Below are 23,090 nucleotides of genomic sequence, written 5' to 3'. Positions count from 1 at the left end.
CGAGGGTGGGGAGGTGGGAGTGGGGGTGGGGGTAGGTGGGGGCACATCCTCATAGAAGCAGGAGGAGGGGGCATGGGATAGGAGGTTCCTGGGCAGGGAAAAATGGGGTAAGGGGATAACATTTGAAATGCATATAAAATATCCAATAAAAAATTAAAATGAAAAAAAGAAAAAGAAAATTTTCACCCTGGTCTTCTAACTTAGAATCCCTTCACCTTATAACATAGACCAACAGACCTGTGCTGTGAACATACTACCATTCTCAGCAAATGGCTTCAGAAGCAGCATATAGCTGCTTCTTCCTGGCTTTAGTTAAGGGTCCTAGGGCTCCCCTGAGCATTCAGCAGGGTCTTTCCCAGGAAGCCTCTGCACAGAATGCTTAGTCCAGGGAACTCACAGTGATAAGGACTCTTAGAAGACTAGCCATTGTAGTCTTTATTGTGTCCCTGGAGTCAGTGTTGAGCATATGATCTTAAGGGCTAGAAGAAATGAAATGATGAATTTACCTAGGTAGTCAAGAATCAAAATATTCTCACCAGAACATCAACATCTACCTTCAGGGAAAAAAAATGATGAGAAACAACCTTAGCAAACAGTTTTATAAGGTTAGTAGACAGAAAGTATAGGGACAATAGAGGCCGCTGTATCACAGGTAGATAGTCTGTTACTACTCAGTGATTGCACTAAAATGGAAAAATGGGGAGATCTGGGAGCAGTTCTGTTGGTTGGCCAGTTTGTCTGATTTCTGTTTGTCTCTTGAGGAAAGAAGGCCCCATAGAAAAAGAGTGCTAGCCACAACCTTCAATAGCTCTGAATGCATCAGGCCAATGTGTCCTAACTCTTACTGGCCCCTCCAAGGGACCAATATAGCTGTATCATCACTTTCCTGCAACCATTTATTGGTGAAAGCCAGCTCTTGTAAGATGTGTGAATGCCTGCACTGCGTTTAAGGGGGAAAATACATGGGACAGTACAGCGTCACACTGTTGGCCATGAGCTAAGACCTTTCACAGACTTCCAAACACTCCCTTAATGCCAAGAGAACCCTCTGATTCTGCAAAGAAACCCTCCTAATACGCTGTTGAAGAATCTGCTTTATACTCTACTGGTGTATTCAAATGTCTTTTTTTTTTTTAAAAAAAATGAGAGTTTAGCAAATTTCAAAATGTTAAGTTGCAGAATGAGCTTTGGCATGTGTGATCTATGAGTTACTCAGGATATCACTTTCAAAGAGTTAAAACTGAAATGTCTGTCCTAGTAAGCTTTCTAAGAACTGTTCTGTTTTCTTACCATCATAGGAGACATTAAAATATAAACATAAACATAGCGTTCGTTTGCCCAGGCTCTAGAGTCAGACAGTTTGAGTTTAAAACAGACTCCTATGAAGAAAGCTCTAAACACATTACTTAAAGTAGAGGCGTTTTTCTAGGTTCCAGGGTTCCCTTTGGTTAAATAATAACTAGGGAACTATGGTGTCCCCTTCCAATGGTAAAGATGTGATGTGCAGAAAGCAGAATGTGGGGCACACAGAGCACCCCCTAGAAGTTATCATCATTGTCAGTGTCATTATTAAGATTAGATATATTGCCTCCTCAGTTCTTTGGCCACTTCCCAAGATTCAGATTCTATTGTGCCTTGGGCTCTACCCGACTGCCAGTGAGTCTCGTGGGAATTCAGCAGGCCTATGTGTGAACCACAGGATGCTTAGGAAACACTACTCCTTGTCTGTTTGCTGCCAACAACTGAGTTAAGACTGCTTCCCCTGCATCTCTCTCTGTCTCTCTCTCTCCCTCTCCCCCTTCCCTTCCCCCCCCCCCCTTGTCGGTTTATTAATACCAAGGACTATGGATGAAGCCATGTTTCAAAACCAAGTAGCTCCTCTCTAGCCATCTCTGGTTTTGGCATAAATTAGCTCTCAGTTTAAATGAAGCTAATTTTCAGAAAGTTAAGCCAATAATAAGTAGTCTCATGTTCAGTTGAGTTGTAGCCCACGGCGTGAAACAAGTATTGTCTTTTGTTGTTTCTACCGAACAAAACCTCTCTGAAGGTGTGCTCCTCCTTCTTATAGTGTTTAGTTAAGAAGCCTTTTTTTTTTTTTTTTTGAGACAGGGTTTCTCTGTGGAGCCCTGGCTGTCCTGGAACTCACTCTATAGACCAGGCCAACTCAGAAATCCGCCTGCCTCTGCCTCCCAAGTGCTGGGATTAAAGGCCTGTGCCACCACCGCCCAGCGTTAAGAAGCCTTTTATTTGGAAGGGATTCTTCCCTTATCCTTTGGTTCTTGATTTATTTTCTATTTCATGGCTATTCTACTCTCCCCATCGCAGAAACAACTCTTTTTTTTTTTTCACAAATCAAACCACCTGAATGTAAACAGTCTCCAACATCTCAGACTTGGGCATTAGCTGTTAAATGGCCGTGTGTCTTTCCACCCATCTCTTTATTTCGAGCTGATGCTGACACTCCTTGGCCTGGTTTCTATTCACATTCCCAGCCTACCTGTTGGCTGTACTGTACAATGTTGCCACTTCTGTATGTCCCCACCGCTCTTTTGTGCCAGCCCACAAATGCAGTCCAACTCTGTGTCCTGTTTGACTACATTCACCACCAAGTTTACTTCTTTGCTTCACTTTGACTGAGCGTCTTCTGCTGCCTGGGTCCTTTACTCCTTCCCTCCACTAAGCTTCCTTTAGATATGTTGTCTTTTGATATATCTGGTTTCCCAGTTCATACAGCACTATGCTTTACTGTCTGGGGGCTATTTATAACTGGTGCTATATATTTGGTCTTTGTTATTTTATAGATTTTATTGCATTGTTGAGAAGTGCTATGTATCATATATCTGTATTCCCCCCAGTATTAATCTAAGAACTACTCAAGCTTGTTCACTAAATTCTTCATTTATATAAAGTCTATCTATAACGTTATTCACCACTACTGATATTTGGTAATACTTTGAACTAGGTATTTTCAGTAATATTGCCTTTGCTTGATAATGAATTTTGATGAAAGAAGCATTTACTATAATGGAAAGCTAGCATGCTGATGTAACCTCAGACCAAATACCCACCTCCCAAATCAAACTATTCTGAGAAAACTTGCATTCCCAAACTTAAAAGGCTTTCCCAGCCTATCGCTGATATCAATGGTGCTTTGTTCAGTATACCAGACATTGAGTGATGTGCTTTAGAGGTTCAGTGATGTCTTTCTGAGTAACTTTAAAGTAAAGGTCCAGTAGAACCTCAGCCACTGTTCTCAGCTCCTCCCCGTCAGCCTGGTCCTAAGGCAAATTCTTCGCCACGTAAGCATGGTGTGTGCCTTCCCAGCTACTCAAGGGACTGAGGCTGGAAGGTCTCTTGAACTTCTAAGTTACAGACCAGTCTGATCACTCTTTGAAAAAGAAAGAAATGGATTCATTTAAAAGTAAAGCTCATACAATGTTTCTTAGATTGGTGTAATTTTAATAAATGTTTATAAGCATTTTGATAGTTTTTGAGGCATTATTTTAGGTAGTATTTAAGAAGTTTTTGTGAGTCTTTAATAGGTAATTTAGACCTTCCCATTACTTTAGACTAGGTTCTCCACATTTAAGAACATTCTCTCCATCTATTGGACAAAGTGTTACATTACACCTACAAACAAATGGCAAAGACCCTAGTCCTATCTCAGATCAAACATAATTTATCCAGTTAGTAAATGTTTTGATTTTCATGATAGTATTATCTTATTATCAAAATATTTTAAGATATCTAGTGATATTTTTCAAAAAATCTACAGTAAGGTGTCTCTGTAAGTTAGAGTTTTTCTTAATGGAATTAAAAGACATTGTATTTAAAAAACATAAAATTAATGATGGGGGGGTGATTCAGTTGGCATTGATCCAGTTAGACTGAGAAAAAGTAAATCCCAAACCACATCCTTCTATCTCCTTTATTGTTCATAAGAAAATGGAAAGAGAAGCTTCCTTCTGTTCCATTTAACCCTAACATTATCCTGCTAAATAAGAAGCAAGCACAGATGCTTTGTAGTGCATTTCCTTAGATCCTCTGTGACTCTCTTCTTTAAAGGGAAATATATTCCCTTCCCTCCTTACTCTTCTGAACAGGGTCTTCAAATGCATATTGAGTAGCACTAAAAGCGCACTTTAGTTACTACTCCTCTAAGGAACAGCACAGGAATCCCAGCCTGAATTAAAACTACTGCTTTTATGTTTTTAAATCACAGCATACTTATAATGAGTGTTTTAAAAAATGTAGGTTTAATGAATAGCACCCAAAAAGAGCTTTCCTATATTCCCTTGATACCACTCTGTGCTACCTTCAACCCTGTGTTCCCTGGTTGTCCTGAGGACACCCAGTGTGCTACAAAGCATCTCACACCTACTCTGGTCTACAGTTCGTGCCTTGTGGAATCATGCATTTTGTCAGGGAGGACTTCAGTCATTCTGCTTTTCTGGAACCTATCATTTTTGTCTATAAAGTGAATGTTTAATTAGATAGTCCTCCAGTTTCTTGGCAGGACCAAATAAATATATTTGTAAGATAATACAATTCTAAGAAAAATATTAAAGGGCTAGAGAAATGATTCAGTTGGTAAAATCCTTCACACACACACACACACACACACACACACACACATTGACCAGCCAACTTCCATTAATCAATAGTAAACTCCAAGTTAAGTGAGAGAATTTATCTCAGAAAACAAGGTGGAGAGCAATTGACGGAGACACTTACCATCAACCTTTGGCTTACACACCCCGCCACACACACACAGACACATGTCCATACACCACACACATAACTATGTACACACAAAGAAAATTTGAAGTTGGAAAACCGTTTTTTTGACTGTCTGAGCTACATTATACCCTTTCCTGTTTTGTTTTTTTTACATTTGTTTGTTTTTTTGTTTGTTTGTTTGTTTGGTTGGTTGGTTGGTTATTTTTGTCTTCTTTTCCTGATTAAAGGTTTGATTTGGGTGATGCATAATTGATCAGTGACTCAGTGAGTCCTCTACCTCCCCAGCTTGACTTACTTAGAACACTTGGTACATGACACTGAATATGAATAAATCTATGAACGAAAATTAGAAAAAAATTGTTTTAAACTAATGGACCATAAATTGTGTGTGTGTGTGTTTGTGTGTGTGTTTAAAGAGGTGGTTGCAAATGCACATGGACATGTTGAAAATAAACCCCAGGGCATTGTGTATATAGGGCAGCTCACTGTACAACTGAGCTACATGTTCAGTTCTGGATAAAGATTCTAATGGGGACATGCTGATAACAGTTTAATTTGAATTCACTTCTGAATTCAGTAATTTCCTTTAGCCACATAGCCCCTGGCCTATCCCAGGCTGTCACTCTCTTCTCTCAAGAACAGATGAGAATTGAGTTTGATGCTGATTGATGTCTCACTAGAGGAGGGTTTTGTTTTTATTTGAAAAAGTATATCTGGGTTAGAAAGACTATTCTACTGAAAGCTGTGTATATGGCTATTTTTTGTCCTCCAACTTTAAAAATCTGTATTGAACTCAATGCATTTCATTTCTTCTATGTTCATTTACCTTACTTAGTACAGGAGTTTATTGTTCTGTTTTGGTGCTGGAAGTTGAACACAGGGCCTAATGTATGGCAGTCATTTGACTCTACCATCGATCTATGCTTCTAGCTCCAGTAAAAGATAGAGACATATATATGTATGCACACATGCGCGCGCACACACGCACACACACGCACACACACAGACACAGACACACACACACACACACACACAAAAGATGTCCTTTGGGAATTTGGTAGACCATGTTTTGGTCATACTCACCCTCTCTCCTCTAAGTTTTCTAATATTCATCCCTTCTTTCTTTCACACCCAACTTTACACCTCCCTGAATCCAGGTCAATATGTTCTACCCAAATATTTTTGGATAATGTGACCTTCCACTGAACTATTGTATGTTTATCAGGGGCTACACTCTTTCAGGTAACTGACCCTCCATCTCCTATCAGCTAACCACTCATAGTTACTGTTCCTCAACTAAGAGGGAGACTTTGTCCATTCTCCACTCCACTCGGGGGTTTGGTCTGTCTTGGATTTGCACAAGTATAGTGCATGCTGTCACAACAGTTGTGAATTCATATTGAAGCTACCCTGCTGTGCCCAGAAGATATTTTGTTGTAGTCATCTACTACTGCTTGCTTTTAAAATCTTTCCTCCTATTCTCTTCTCCAGTGGTTCTTGAGTCTTTGGAAGAGAGATAGAGGACATATGTTCCACTTAGAGTTTGGAATTCTGGAGTCTCATATTGTCTACCCTAGGCCAGTGGTGCGTCTGAGGGTCATTCACCGTCTATTGCAAATAGAAGACCCTAACATGAAGGATGATAGATGTATTAATCCGTTGGTATAATGATACATCATTAGGAGTTAATACTTTATTCATTTAACTTCATACTAGTAATAGATTCTCTATTTGGTTCTCTATAGCCAAATAGTCTATTTGTCTAGCCATAGGTTCTTGACCCATCCAATAATGGTTTTTGAAAGAACACATGCAGTAGTAAGTTATCTCACAGTCCATTTTGTGAGAGCTCAAAATCTAGACAGTAAAGTGATGTAGTAAATGTTTTCAATTAACCATCAGTCTTGACCATAACGAACAGATAGGGTAGTGTCTTTGGTAGCATGAAAGATGCTTCACAGGTCTCTAAAGTTTCTGGCAAAACTTTTAGATAAAAACTAAGTCCTGAAGAATGAATATCAGCTGCCTTAGCAAAGGAGAGGTGAATAATCAAGAGACCAACTCAGGAAACAGTAGCCAGAGAGAAGAGTGGTAGTTCGATGTGAGTCAACTGTAAAGTACCTGATGGTCTAAATTGGACCTTGGGTTAAGAAGATGGTTGCTTGCAGCTGAGAGGTGATCAAGACCTTCAGTCTAGCCAAGAAGTTTTATTTTATTCTGAAGCAAATTGAGTTGATGAAGGGTTTCAACTGATGAATGTTGTAGTCAGTATTATTTGCATTCTAAGATCTACTGGAAAAGCCATTATGTGTCCACAGCAAAAAATGGAGAAAGAAGTGATTGAGTAGATATAGTGTGACAAGGAAAAGAAGCCCATGTCCAGGTGGATTGTGACATCAGACAGTGGCAGTTGTTCAGCCGAACTCAAATATTTACTGGATTTCTATAAATTTGTTCTTTTCTAAACAGGAATTCTGTGCTCAGAGCTATTTTGCAGAATGACCTATTTTTTTTTAATGAAGTTAAGTTTAGAAAGACTTATGCCTTGTAAATTGTCAAAAGCCAAGACAAACAAGAATGTTAACCCAATGTTATGTTTGCAGGTATGGGTTTGTTTGTTTGTTTGCTTGCTTGCTTGAAGTGCCAGGCCTCGAACTCAGGGTATTTGTTATACTATGCAAACATGCTATCACTACATCTGTAGTTTGATGTAATTTTTACTAGCAAGAATCAGATGTAATATCTTCCTGTCATTACCAAAATCAGGCTAACTGCTCTGCTGAGATACCAGCATGTCAGTGCTCTCACCAATGTAACTCTCTTCCTCTATTCACAGTTTCGATGTGGACAATGGAACATCAGCGGGACGGAGTCCCTTGGATCCCATGACCAGCCCAGGGTCTGGGCTGATTCTCCAAGCAAACTTTGTCCACAGTCAACGCCGGGAGTCCTTCCTGTATCGATCTGACAGTGACTATGACCTCTCTCCAAAGTCTATGTCCAGGAACTCCTCGATTGCCAGTGATATGTGAGTATAAGGATGGGCAGAAAAGGCAGAAGCTCCTAGAAAAACTTGAGCAGATTCATCTCTGAAGTGGATGATGTCATAAATGATGATTTCATCTGACCACATCCTCTTCCTTTGAGGAAGAAAGTGAATAATATCCTCCAAGCTGAAGAGGAATAGTAGATTTAACTTGAATACACTGTCACCTTGAATAAGGGGAATAACACTTTCTCAGAAAATATATTGTTTGGTAAAAGTAGAATTAAACATTTAATGGAAAATTATCCTTAAGACATCAGCCTATATTTGTGTAAGACTCAAGATTTAAATACTCAGCCACATGAAAGTTTTCTAATTTTTTTAAAAAGTCTTAAGCTTAGGTTGAAGACCCCCATGACATGAAGATGGACAGCATGTTGACTATATCTCAATTGCTGTGTACAGACATGAAACTGACAAGATCTTCTGGAGATTTTGTACAAATGGAACCAGGTTCTGAATATGAATCACTAGGTGCAATATACTCGAATCCACTTGAGACATAGAACAGATTAGAAATGAATTTAAACTAATGGGTTTGCAGATGATACAGGGATTGTCATCTCATTTCCCCAGACCTTCAGTTTGTATGCTTACTATACATTCATATTCATTCTATGTTGAGGAAACTTCTGCATAGGTGCCTATTCTTATTTAATATGTGCATTGTCATATCATATTTGGCAATGGATACAATTAGCTTCCTCTCTCCTCTGAATCTAAACATTCATCCTGCTACCCTCAACATCTTCTTGTGATGCCCTCACAGAACCTACTTACAGTTCATCTTACAGGTCTCTTGTGGGTCCAGTGGTATCCTTGGTACCCTAAAAGATCACCAAGGCAATAGACCAAGCAACAGCCCCAAATCTAAATGGGCACCTAGAAATAAAAATAGACTTTGCCCAGTTTGTAACCTTTAGTTCTCAGTTCCCCTTCTTGTACAAGTTGTATCACTGATGACTACTAGTCTTCCTAAATAACTTCCTGTTGCCAGGGGGTCTTTATGTGTTATCTTCATTCCTCTTCTATAGGTCCAAAAATGTCCGTAGGATGTTTATTTATTCATTCAGACACAATGGGAATATTTCTTGAACTTTTAGAGCAGTTCTTGAGCTCTGAATGTAAGAGTAAGGAAGGACTAGTATTAAAATATTTATAATAAAATGTAAGTACCACCTTGAGGTTTCACAAGGTACTACAAAAGCACAAAACATGGGCCCCCAAAAAACTCTCTGCCCAAAGGAAATAAGAAGAAAGTAATGGTTCAGGGAACAGGTCTGTAAACTATGGAGACACTAATACGTTAAAGGCATGATGTTAGGCTGGATATGAGAAGCAGACAGTAAGAGAGGAGGAAGAATCAGATAAAGTCCATAGGGACTGAGAGCCACTAAAGTTCTATGGACTTCACCATGTTTCACTTTTATTATGTTTGTATTATTATTAGTCTATTCTGGAACGATTGTACAATGAAGAGATAATAGGAAAGGGATTCATATCGAATATCATTATAGAAATACAATTGGCCACATAGGATGAAGATCTAGATCAAGGTAATAAAATGCAGCAAAGAGATTTGTCCAGAGGTAAGAAGTTGAAGGCCTATGGAACAGTGGTGTGTGTGTGTGTGTGTGTGTATGTATGTGTGTGTGTGTGTGTATGTGTGTATGTGTGTGTGTGTAGTTGGTAGAGAAAGAGAAGCAAAAAGAGGGCATTTTTTTTTGACAATGACTGAGTAAACAGATGTCAGTATTAACATGAGGACTAAGAGCCGGACACTAAATAGTGGATTCAGCTTTAATAGAACAGGATAGGGAAAGCATGGGATTTGTTGGCAAGAGGAGGACAAAGATTAGAAATAACAGTCTACAGGACTAGAAGAGATTAGAAGAACAAATTATCTTCTATAATTACCAGGTGTTTAGATGCCATTTGAGTGAAACACTTTAGTCAGGCAAGGAGTTAGAAGCCCAATAGGTTGGGGAGTGAATTGAAAGTGGTTCTCTAAGGCAGTGAATGCATATTTTTAGAAAATCAATGAGAAAGGGGAGTGAGAGAATTAAAGCTGACTAGGTTTAATTTAAGAGGAAATAAAAATTAATAACACTTGAGCTGAGTGAAGGCCCAGAAGCTAGAGACTAAAAATCAGGGAAAGTAAGGATTACGGATAAATGTATAGTTACTGACACAAATGTGCTCAAGAAACAGTTTTTGGAAAAATGATAGAAGTTGGGATTATATTCTTTTTTAAAAGATTATTTATTTATTTATTTATTTATTTATTTATTTATGAGTACACTGTTGCTCTCCTCAGACACACTAGAAGAGGGCATCAGATCCCATTACAGATGGTTGTGAGCCATCATGTGGTTGCTGAGAATTGAACTCAGGACCTCTGGAAAAGCAATCAATACTCTTAACCACTAAGCCATTCCCTTCAGCCCCTGGGATTGTATTCTTTAGAGAAGACAAAGGAGAAACAAGTAAAAGAATAAATATAAAGATGGAGATGAAGGAGAAAAGGGTTTAGAGAATTAGTGGCTCATGATGTCTGCTTTTCCATCAAACAGGAGGCTTAGCCATTGTCACCAGTGAGACTGGGATAGATAGTTGAGGATGAGGTGAAAAGACAAAGCCACTGCATACCCAAGCCTGGAGCTGTACTCCTAAATTTTCAGCTACTCAGAGGCTGAGACAAGATGAATTCAAGTCCTGAATTCAAGGACTGTCTCCGTTATTGGAGGAGTCCAGGACCATCTCGGGTAGCACGGAGAGACCCTACTTCAAAGAGAAACGTATGAATAGGGCTGGAGATGTAGTCCCCAGTGGTAGAGTGCCTATGTAGCATAATCTATGTGAGACTCATACTGTTGGGAAGGTCAATAAGATGACCAAGCAAGAGAACCACACACTAGAGGGAATGATAGAGGAGTCGTCAGTCCAAGAATCCCCATTGCTAGTCAAAAGAATCTGTCTAGTCCAACTTCAGTATAAGTGAAACAACAAAGTAGACAAAGCACCTCTCCTAAGGACCACAGAACATTGAGGAAGAGGGACGGAAAGAATGTAAGAGCCAAAGGGCAGAGAGATGTAAAAGATATCTAGACATGACATGGTTTGGCCATTGTAATCATGGACTCTCTGCAGCTGTGATTGCCTACAGAAGACCTATATAAGTTGGGCCTGCCAGAATTTCACCATGGATGGGGAAGGGGCCCATGAGGCTCCAACTATTCTTAAGGGACTATGGTCAATTAACAGGCAAGACATGCTAATTAAACTCTGTGGACCACATAAGAAAAGACATAGAAGTAAGAGGAAGACATGTTGAGAAGGCAGTAGGAGAGGGAGGGGTTGGGAATGAAATCAACTAGAATTTGTTATATGAATGAAAGAAAGTGTTGAGCAATTAAAAAATATTACAAAGAAAGATCAGAGAACTTGCAGTGGAGAAGTATCTTAATGGTTAAATGCTCTGCTCTCTAAAACTCTAGAAAAACAATTTTGTCATGCTAATGCATAGGCTGTGATTCCCATACCCTCTATTCAAGTTGGGAAAGACTAAATATGCACCTCCATTTTATGAAAAGCTGGTGGTATTTCACATTCTAAAAAAGCTTTTATTTCCAAAGCCCTATACAAGAATGACCTCATTTTACCCTGTACCAATTCAAGAGTTCCTTTATCTGCTGGGAGGACTCATGTAGGAATGACAAATTGAATTAGACCATGATGCAACTCTGTATATTGTTGAAAAATAATGCCTTGACGTGCTCAGCTTTCTGAGTTCCTCTGCGTATTTTCCCAGGAGAAATGAGGCATTCCTTTCGCACTTGCTGAGAAACAAGATAAACAAAGTAATTATCACTTCATGTTTAATTTAATACAGCATTTATCTTCCACACATACATAACTATGCTCTCCCTTTATTTGATGGCTTATGTGGCCATGTATGTAAGCCTCAGGCTCCTTTAACTAGTTCCCAGCAATGTTCAATGCCCATAGCTCTACTATACAACTGTGCTTTACAGAGAATGATCTTATTAAAATCTCCTTTGCTCACTGGATGATTCTGTATATGCTGTTCTTATCTGGCATTTCAACAGGTAAGACCCCTTAGTGTCAGGAGTTTGAAACTCTTTTGTTTGAATGAAATGTTTTAGAAAAACCAAATTCTCTGTAAGCTTGGGTATAATTGTTTAATTAATTAGGTAATGAGAAGAAAGAAATCATCACTTCCTGGCAAGATGCCACTGTCTTAGCTTCCATAAATAAATATTAGTAAGTAGCAGAGGTACACAAAGGGAAAAGCCAACAGCGATGGTCACAACATACATCATGTGTGCATATTACACTTCACTTTTCTGAGTATTTTTGTATCTACTGTCTCATCTCATCCTCCAGTTCTTTAAATGGAGATATTAATATGCTATTGTGAATAGGAGACCCAAAGTCCAAAAATGTCCATCTTTTCAAAATACAATATAAGTTTTCATAATCTGTAAAGAACATCATTTTGATGATACCATTGTGGACAATATTTGAGAGTGATAGACAAAACTCGTTTGACTATTGGAAAGGCTATGAAGCACTATAAAAATTTGGTGAAAAATAGACTGTAACCAACTTTGTAGTGCATAAAAACAATAAAGCAGCCATGCATCTCACTCAGAAAAAAAATGTGTGCATTTCTATAGCATTAAAAAGTTCAGAATCTACAAATATTCACTGATAGAAGATAGATGTTTCCAGAAAATTCTGCTGTGCTTATTAAACACAAATGTCACAATGGTGACTTAATTGCTAAGATGCTTGTCATTTGACCATAAGCACCTTCGTTTGGATTCCAGCAACCTTGTAAAAGGTGGGTGTGGCAGCAGTATATACCTGGAGTCCCTGACTTGTTGAGTTAAGAAGAGTCCCTGGCAGTCAATAGTAAGCCATTCTAGAGCATCAGTGAGCTCCATGTTTACCAAGAGATAGAGTCTATGGTTTCAAATTAAGGTGAAGAAAAGTCTCTGAGTCACGTCTAGCCTCAATACACATGTGCACTTGTGTGCATACCTCCCCATACATGCCTGCCCACCCACAAGTACACAAACCTGAGTATAGACATACACATACAAGAAAAATAAGAAACACATCTGTGTTAGCATGAGTATCAGAAAGATGTAAACATATTAAAAGCAGATGTGAACCATACTTGATAGTAAAACATTTATATAACCATAGACACAGGGAGAGGAATGACAGCTGCCCCTACTGTGGCATGAATGAACATGAGAATGGAATAATAAGGAGACAGTTCGTTTGAAATCATGAAGAGATATGATTGCAAAGATTAACGGGACAATGAGCAATGACAGAGGTTACTTTTGTCATTGCTGTGGCAAAATACTGCCCTTCCCTGGTCCCCCAAAGCAGTTTAGGCAATGGAGAACATAGTCTGGCTCATGGTTTCAAGTGTGCAGTTCATCATGGCAAGGTCGGCATGGCAGTAGAGTGTCCCCAGCAGTAGTGGCAAGAATGTGGAGAGCCCATCGGATTTTATCCACTGCCACAGAGGAGAGGTCACATGAGTGCTGCTGCTCCACCCACTTTCTCACGTTTATTCAGTCCAGGACTTGAGGCTATGTCATGGTACAATCCTCACTGAGGATGGGTCTTCCCACCTCAGCAAACCCCTCTGGAACCGTCCTCACAGACATGCCCAGAAAATAGTCTCGTAAGGGATTCTAAATCTCATCAAACTTGATAACAAGATTAACCACCACATGAGAGAAGGACCTTTGAATCATAAAAGTCCCAAGCCGTTGAATTTAAGCGACCTCTCAAACCAATTAGGTTAAACTCAATTCACCTGGGTAACTGGACCGCCATTCCTATCCTCGGCTGAAGAGCCCAACGACATCACAGAATCCAGAGATGACTCAGACAGCTCTTCACTCATGTTTACATACTGTACGCCTACACACAGAATATGCAGTAGGGGTTGAAGGCACAGTGATGTGGGTGGATTCATTTTACAGCAAAAAGCCTTGGACACACTTGGCTTATTGACTGCGCCCCTTTCAGATGGTTAAGACGTGTTGCTCTTGGGAACTTTCTTGCTAGTGGACGTATCTCCTTACCCTTTTTTTTTTCAGACTGCCACACCTTCCTTCACAGTTACCCAGTGTCTTACACCTCTGGAGCCCCTGGCGGTGGTTTTATGTCATAGCCCTGCTGTGTTAGTTTCAAGTTGCTTGGCCTATAGGGAGTGGTACTGGTAAGAGGTGTGTCTTGGAGGAAGTGTGTCACTGTAGGGGTGGGCTTTGAAGCTCTGCTCAGTGAGGAACAGCCAGTCTGTTCCCAGCTTCCTTTAGATGAAGATGTAGAAGTTTCAGCTCCCCCAGCACCATGCCTGTATGGACGAAGCCATGCTTCCCACCTGGATGATAATGGACTGAACATCTGAACCTGTAAGCCAGCCCCAATTAAATGTTGTCCTTTAAAAGAGTTGTCTTGTTCATGGTGTCTCTTCGCAGCAATGGAAATCCTAACTAAGACACCCCCCCTTCCTTTAGACTGTGGCTACTAAGTAGCTTGGAGAATCACCTCCAGAGCTGCTGGGCTTAAGGAAGGCAGGAGAGTACATATCTACTCACGCTTTTACTCTGGGTTAAGTAATTCTTCCTTGGACTCTTTCTGAAATGTCTCAGAAAGAAAACCAAAAGAAAAGCAGACTTGGTTCACTGGAAAGATTCTATTCCCCAGTGAACTACAGAAAATTGTGTAACCTCTTGGAGATAAATTTTAGATTTTAATACACTGTACAATCAGGTTTTTCTAAAGGAACAGAACAGATACAAGGAAAGTCTATATGAACTGTATGAGAAGGGCTTATAGGCTGTGGTCTGGGTAGTCCAGCAATGGCTGTCTCACAATGGAAAAGCCAAGAATCTGGTAGCTGTTCAAGTCAGGGAACTGGATGTCCCAGAAGTGCCAATCTGATACCATTGTCCCTGGGACATCCTAGAGAGCTGCTGGTCTGCAGAAGTCTATGCTAGAATCCAGAAGAGATATTAGCTCCTAATCCTAGTGCATGAATGAATGTCTCAGCAGCAGGGTAGATTCTCCAACAAAAATGTAAACAAAACAAAACAAAACAAAAAACCCAGGTGCTCCAGATTTATAGTGTTTCATTCTACCTCGAAGGATTCGATCAAGAAAACCTCTCACATGTGCTGAGCTGCTTGGATTTTTAGTTGATTCCAGATATAGTGAACTTGACACCTGATAAGCATCACATATACTCGTACATATTTTAAAGTCATCTGATTTGTCAGTTGAAAGCCATCTTCCATCAACTTAAGTAGAAAGTTATCAAAACCTAACCACCCATCCCCGCTTCCAGACCTCTCCCAGCTGAGGATGTTAGATTCCTGGGACCAAGGGCAGGGATACCCAGAGGAAAATCACACAGGTGGGAGGAATGCTTTAATTTTTCAAAGAAAACAAAATATTTGTCAGTCACCTGTAACACTAATAACTTTATATTTTCTCTGCTTTCATCTTTAGATCACAGCAGCCCTTTGAGTATTTACGAAACCAGATTTTCAGTGGTTGATGGATTAAAAAAGCAGTTGCTAAATAAAAGTCCCCATGGGATGGGAAACATGAGAGACATTCACCAATCTCTTTTTTCAGCAGGGAGTTGTACAGTGCTAATGGGTACTGAGTTGTCAGGGGCAAACCTTATGAAATTGTTTGGACCTAACTGCTTAGTAATTGAAACTACAGGTGATTTCTTCGGGCAAATGGAGTCTTGTAACTAAAAGTGAGACATCAGAAGCACCATGAACTAAGTTTGAAAAGCTCTATGTAAATGTATTTATTTTGTTTATATCCTGAAGATTGAAGCAAGACCAACCATGTGAGAAGCAAATGGGGGAGGGGAGCAGAGACAACAGGTTCAGCACCATCATCTTTGTAACAAGATCACGAGTAGACAATGGGCCCTGTTCCTGATTCTGTGAGGACAGTGGGATTCCCAGATCCTTTATTATCATCCAAAGTCACGCAGTCATGGTGACCATCTAGGTGGCCCAATCTTCTGCTTATGTAGCTGGCCACTGGTATTATTGATACTATACAATGTTAGTGCAGATTAACACAGATGTTTATGATTTCAAGAAGCCCAGTGGTCAAGTATGCAAAGGACACTGGTTATGGGCTAGCTTTTTCCTGCTTTTTCCTTTCTATCTTGTAAGTTTTTTTTTTCCTACTTTATTCAATAACTGAACTATTTCATTACAGACTCACAAGAGTTCTATTAATGGCAAAATGCAAGCTAAACTTGACCTTTTAGTCTCCAAACTAAACAATTTAATACATTAGCTAATGTATATTTTATACTTTTAATTTAATTACAAAACACAATGTTTTAATTGCCTTTAACATGGTCAGAATAAAAGTCAAGGAGTAGGCATTACCACAGTGATGTCATGATGACTGGTTTTATTGCATTCTGCTGCAAGTTTTCAGACTAACAAACTGTTTGAGTCATGTATACTACTGTCCCAGTTTTCATTGCCAACGTGAAGACATTTCCCAAAATCTTAGGAGATATAAGAAGAGAAGTATTTGTCTTAAATCAGAGACAAAAGTGCATTTGGACAAATTATCTTATGAATGTCTTATTTCTATTCATTTCTATCCCATCCTCAGGAGAATTTGTCTAGACGTTTAACATACAAGTTTTTTTCTTTCTTTTCTTTTTTTCTTATCTATTGATTGACTGATCTGTGTAACCCAAGCTGGCCTTTAATTCACAGCCATCATCCTGCCTCAGCCTCCCTAGTGCTGGGATTATAGCCATGCACCACCCAATCCAGATTACAACTGTCTTTATTTTGTAGGTTTGTATGAATGTGTGAGCATGTGTGTGAGTGTAATGTATGTGCACATGTATGTACAGGTCTTATGTGCATGGGCAGAGACCAGGCAGCATCTGGTCCTGTTCCATCACTCTCTGTATTATGTCCTTCGTGTCTTTCCCTGCATCAGAAGTTAGACTGTTGACTAGCAACCCTAATGAGCCTTGTTCCCTATTCCCCACAGTGCTGGGTTTATAGGCAGGCAATTAGCTGTACCTAGTTTTATTTAAATGTGGGTGCTGGCATCCAAATGCCCTCATTTTTGCACAGAAAGTGGTCATATCCACTGAGCCAACTCTCTTTTCTTTTCTTGATCTTCATACACACTATTTTCCTTAACTTGCAATGGTAAAAAAGTAACTGAGAGAAACAGTCACCTAAGATTTCCTAGATTACAAAAATGTAAAGGAAACAGTGTGGTAAATGAATTATTTTTATAAGTGAAAATAAAATAAAAGCTCTATGACACTGGGCATTAAGCAAGTCTTTGAAAAAAAATTAAACACTTGATTGAATAGTAATACTACTACCTCACTGTTTATGGACTGTAATACCTACTTTTTTAAAAATGTGGAGTAAAAGCTGTTTAGTAATAAAAATGATTATCTAACACTCCTATAAGCCATCAAATTCCTGCTAGAAAGCCAGCTAGGATTGTCTTGGTTAAGGAAGAGCTGGCTCATTTATCAGCATGTTCTCAAAGGACCAGGATCTCTGAGAGCTATATGTGAATTACCGGCTAACTAAAGACAGGAAAAGAGACACCATCTTCAAGGGGAAAAGCCAGTCCATTAGTCTGGATGGTGCTTCCATGTAACAGCACCCTACAGAGAAGAGCCAGGGCTAAAACAATGGGCTCTTCCTGTCCCCTTCAACTTGCAAAGAACGTATGGTTTGAACAAGCTGTGGACCTCAGGCTGGTGGCTCTCACTTTGATCTCCAGTCCCCCCTCATCTCCTCTAGGTGTTGAAGAGGACAGAGATGAGAACCCTACTTCAGTGTATAGCCAAATGGAAGCTTTCTGAGCAGTACATTTTGGTGGCGGGTGGTTAGGAAGAGATAGACGGTTGCAGGCTTGGAGAAGGAGAGGAGTTGGTTTTTCTAGGAGCTCCTCTCTGACGTGTGCTTCTCAGCCCACCATGAGGGAAGGAATGTAAAGCTGGCTGGTATGCCTGAATGAGGCTTACGCTGTTATTCGCTGAGCAGTATGAACAGCAGCTAAGCCATTCAGGGTGTTATTTTGAAGGCAACGCAGATCCATTGAAAACAAGACAAGAAAAAAATTCACTTTCGTCTTTATTTTTTAAAATCCTAGACAGGAAAGGAGAGAGGCAGCTGATATTGAGACACCAGCATAAATACCTGCTCTGTTACATATCTGTCACTTGAAATATGTATTTTGCTTGTCAGTCTTGGCTCCTTTGCAAACCATTCTTAGTTTCTGTCTCTCCGCATATCATTCTCGGAGCCATATAAGGAGAGACAGCTTCAGATATAACAGTGGTTATATGGTGTGTTCCTGGAGGTAAGCTTTATCAGGGAGTGCCACTAGATCGTCCTAGCTCCCTGTAGTAGGAAACATTTAGATACTCTATCATAGATATGGAGGAAACAAAGACCTCATCACAAGTATAATTTTGCTTCAGAAAATCCAAGTCAAGGGAACAGAGCCTAAGCTTTGCTTGCAGACTTCTGGTGTGTTGAATGCTTTGGTTTGGGTTTGGTGAAAAGGCTTCTCCATTTATCTGTATTCCCGACTGCATTGTCTCTCAGATCCTGTGTCAGCTTTTCCTAAACCACCTTGAAACTTCCGGGTTTTTTCCAACCTTGGGTCAAAAAGGAGGTTTTTTTCTCCAAAAATACTGTAAAGGAGGGACTAAGCACATATCAGGCATCACAGCAACCCTCTCTTTGAAGCAGAAACTAAAAAGTAGAAACAGAAGAATAACAAATCAACACCAGGCAAATGCAAGAGGCAAACGCAAATGCAGGATGACATGTAGACCAAGTCCTTCTCAGTCCTCAGTCCGTGTTTCAGCCAGGAAGAGCAAGACTGCACACCCGGCTCATTCCTGCTTGACACTTGCAGGATTTCAGAATTCAGTATTACCACTAAAGCCCATGGTGTTTGCTTGCCTTATGTTTCGTTTGCTTGTGGATGGTGTTTAGCATATTCAACACCACACACAGACACACAGAATATTTCCTTGACTGCAGATGTTTCCATTGGGAAACATTGTTCTGGTATTTACTTCTGAGGGGCTTATGATAGTTCAAATTCATTTGAGCAACCAGGAAACAATATGGTCTAAACAATGCAGTTGGTTTTTTGTTTGCTTGCTTGCCTGTTTGCTTGTTTGCTTGCTTGTTTGCTTGTTTTTTAAGCCTGGGTTCATATTCAGTTACACAGCACATCTCCATGTCTTGGGATTTTAAGGCCCATTACAACATCAAAGGAGCACCAGAGAGACCAATGTAGGTGTCTGACTGCTTATTTTACCGTGAAAATGGTATTAACAAAGAAATTTTGACTAAAATATATAGTCAGTTTAATTTTTAAAGACATGAGAATCTCTCTCACACAACACACACAAAAGGATAATCTCAGGAGAAAGATGAGTTAACCAAAGAAGTAGGAAACTTTTCAACACTTCTCCACAGTCTATATTTACTGCTACTTTGACAAGGAACAATGAACACACTCTGCCTGACAAACTCTAGGGTCCAGGCTAACTTCAGGAAACTACTGATCTCTGCCATTTGCCAAGGCTGTAACTGGCTCTGAACTTAGGTTCTCAGATCTTGGTTCCTTGTCTTGGAATGGGAAAATGAGAGTACCCATTCATGCAGAGTCTTAAGAACTAGATCCTGTCTGTTCTTCACTTTTGGCACATAGTAGACTTAGAAAAAGCCTTCTCTATTTGGTTAAGTCTTTCCTTTGAACCCAACAGGCCCATTCCACCGCAGGCAGACCTTTAAGGAGATTGATTGCCCTCACTAGCCATAAATCTCCCACACAGACGAGCATTCTGGAGAAAACCCAAGAGAACAGGGCCAATGACGTTAAGAATAAACGGAAGGCCTGTCAAATAACGTACACGGTGAAAGAAGAGCCTGTTCCTAGAACACAGAGTGAGGGCACTTGTGTAGCCTCTTTCCCTCTGGGTACTCAGCCCTTTGCCTCCTGTCGGGAACATCAAACTCAGCCTAGGACTCGCAGCCCCCTGTGGCCAACTGTGACATCAGCACCCCTGGAAAATTTCCTCCCCTGCATCAGTCTTTATTAAGCAAAATAGTATGATGTGCTTTGTGTTCCTGTCTGTAAGCATTTCCTAAGCTCCTTTGAAGCTTGAAACTTCTGTTTGTAAATATGAAGAGAGGATTACTTTTGCACCCCCATAGAGCTTATTCGTTATCGTGTATTTTCCTTAAGGAAGCCAAACTTTCTATCACTACAACACACATTCAGTGTCAGACCACAGAATGTTTGCCTAGGCTGTGTGATAAATTCTCAGTGTTGTGCCTTATCATGATTTCAGATTGCTTTTTTAAAGATTTATTTAATATGAGTATGCTGTCTTCACACACATCAGATCCCATTACAGATGGTTGTGAGCCACCATGTGGTTGCTGGGAACTGAACTCAGGACCTCTGCAAAAGTACTCAGGGCTCTTAACTGCTCAGCCATCTCTCCAGCCCTCAATGCACATTCTTAATGAGGATCTGAGCACATGTGAAGCAAAAACTAAGATTATGTGTTTACTTATTGATTTTTGAGGTGTATGTGTGTGTGTATGTGCTAGTGTGTATTCAGGTACACGTATGTGGACATGAAGGACACACATGAGGAGACCTGAGGACAACCTTAGGTATCCTTTCTTAGGCATCATCCACATTTTGTTTCAAGACAGGGTTCTTCACCGGTCTGGAGCTCACCAAATGTAGTAGGGTAGGGAGCCTCACAGTGAGCTCCAGGGAGCCATCTTTTCCAATGCTGTGATTACAAGAATGCACCACCATGCCTGGATTTTATTTATAATGTGGACTCTAGGAATCAAATTGAAGCCCTCAGCTTTGTAAGGCAAGCTTTGCTGATTGATCATCTCCCTAGCTTCATCTATTGTTTCTGAGACTGAATCTTATGTCACCCAGGCTGGCTTTGAGTACTGTATAGTGAACTCCTGATCCCCCTGCCTCCACTTTCCAAGTACTAGGATTACAGATACATGCCACTGTACCTGGTCTTAAGGTTTGGTTTGGTTGTGTTGATTCAAAGATCAGGCTCTTAATTGGTTCTTAAATGTATTTTTTAGGCTGCAAATGAGATGCTGTCTGTCTTTAAGATACGCAACAATACTTTTAATATGAATTTAAACACTAGATTGAGTTCATTAATGTATCTATCATGTTATCTAGTTACTGCTTTTGTGGTGAGGAAATCTAGAATCGCCTGGTTGGCAATTTTCAAGTGTACTGTGCATTGTTGCTTTTTATAGTCAACAATCTGTGCTGTGAATTTCATAGACTTATTCCCTGTGAGGCTTTTAAAGGCCAACCCCATTTCCTGCCCCTGAAACCAACACTTTACACTCACTTCCTGTAAGTTCAGGGTTTTGTTTTGTTTCTTTAAAGAGTCCACGTTCATGTGATATATAGTATTCGTCTGCCTTGTTACAGTAAGTATAGCCTACGTCAGGTTTATACCTCGTACAACAAGCGATTTTCACTTTAAAACCTGAGTAGTATTCTATGAGGTAGGCATATTTCCACCTACTGATAGACACTTAAGATGAGGCTGTGTCTTGTCTATAGTGGCTCGTGACACGCTGTTTCCATTTTGTATTGTCTATACACCTGGAAATGGATGACGGATGTTTAGAGGCAGTGCTTTCGATTTTGGATGAACTCTTTGCTCTGAGGCCATACCCACCTCTAATCCCAGGAACAGTGCACAACATTCCTCATACCTCTGCTTCATTATCGGTTTTGATCTTTTCTTGAGACATCTTTCACTTTTTTGCCTTTTTGTGAGCCCATTGCACGGCCTTTGACGTGGAGACATATGATCTTTCCTCCTCAAGCACCTATTGGTTCTTGGTTTTACCTGACAAGTGCCCCAGCTTCTTTATAATATAGTTGTTTGAATTCTAATAATTGTGTTGTCTACTAATTATTAAACAGTTAACAGGAAGTGAAGTTTAAATTATAGAATGCCAAATGTCTTCTAAAATCACAACGTTTTCTGAAGTTAGATGATAAAAATACATGGATGGATAGATATTGTGGAGGAGGAGAGTGCTGGGATGGAACCCAGAGCCTCCCACATGCTAAACAACTGCTGTATCATTGAGCTGTATCGTCAGCCCTTACATGGTATTCTTGAATTATATGAAGTCATATGTAATATGTACAGACCTAGTGTCTCATAAAAAGTTTCCCTGTGGGGTAGAATAGGCTACATAGGTTAATCTTCTGACTGTCAGGTGATAGATGGGATTTTGTCCCCCAGGTCCTTTTTTCTTTTTGAAACCTAGCAGAAAAATAAATGTTTATAATAAGAAAATAGGAGCCTGAAATTCTCTTTACACATTATATATGTGTGTGTATGTATGTATGTTTATATATGTGTGTGTGTACTCTATAATATACATGTTAACTTACAGATATCAATATATAAATATCTATCATATGCCATCCTCAGAGCTCTTGTGCCCTGTGTATAAGCATATTAGTTAACTATTGCCCACAACTCTATTTCTAGATCAAAAAGTAAATAAATACTCTTTTACTAGTTTCTCTGTTATTTAATTTAAGGTTGTGGGGTGTAGAAGCCATCAGGAAGGCTGCACTGGTTTAGTTGTTTGTATTTTCCTGTTTAATTTTATTTTATTATTCTGTGTTAATGTCTGATTATCAATTTAATGACATTTTCATAAACTGAGAGCTACACCGCAGAGTCGGTGCTGTTTTCTGGTGTGCTTTTGGCTCTGTAAGTGCATGGTAGATGGAGAATCACATATGTGTACAGGCAGAGCCTGAATTGAAACAGCTTGAATTTGAATCCTCTTCAAATTTCTTTACAGACATAGGATTTTGTGTGTTTCTTGGGACTCCCTTTCCTCAACAAAAATAGATATTAACTAGGAGATGCTCACTCTGAAATTCTTTGCACAGTGAGTCATTTGACAAATATTAATTATTGCTGCATATTGATAGTGACTATTTACAATTATTATCACAATTTAATCTCACATTCTATTGATAAAAGTATTTTAGTGAAATTTGTGGGTATTTATTTGTGCATGTGTGCATGTATTTGTACATGTATGTGTGTGTGTGTGTGTGTGTGTGTGGTATGTGGTGTGTGTACGTATTTGGTACT

At 39.7% G+C, this 23,090-nt stretch overlaps 1 protein-coding gene across 1 annotated transcript in view; it reads left to right on the top strand.

Moving 5' to 3' along the window:
* Pde4d (phosphodiesterase 4D) overlaps positions 1–23,090 on the top strand; it is a 1,038,684-nt gene that overhangs the window by 831,149 nt on the left and 184,445 nt on the right. The window contains exon 3 of the mRNA XM_028784385.1: positions 7,577–7,768. Within this exon, the coding sequence (XP_028640218.1) occupies positions 7,577–7,768 (192 nt within the window). The remainder of the gene's footprint in view (positions 1–7,576; positions 7,769–23,090) is intronic.

Source organism: Grammomys surdaster, unplaced genomic scaffold (assembly GCF_004785775.1).
Source record: "Grammomys surdaster isolate TR1022 unplaced genomic scaffold, NIH_TR_1.0 99, whole genome shotgun sequence".
Lineage (NCBI taxonomy): Eukaryota > Metazoa > Chordata > Mammalia > Rodentia > Muridae > Grammomys > Grammomys surdaster.
Note: the sequence above shows the minus strand (reverse complement) of the source record. Positions and strands in the feature narration are given on the sequence as shown.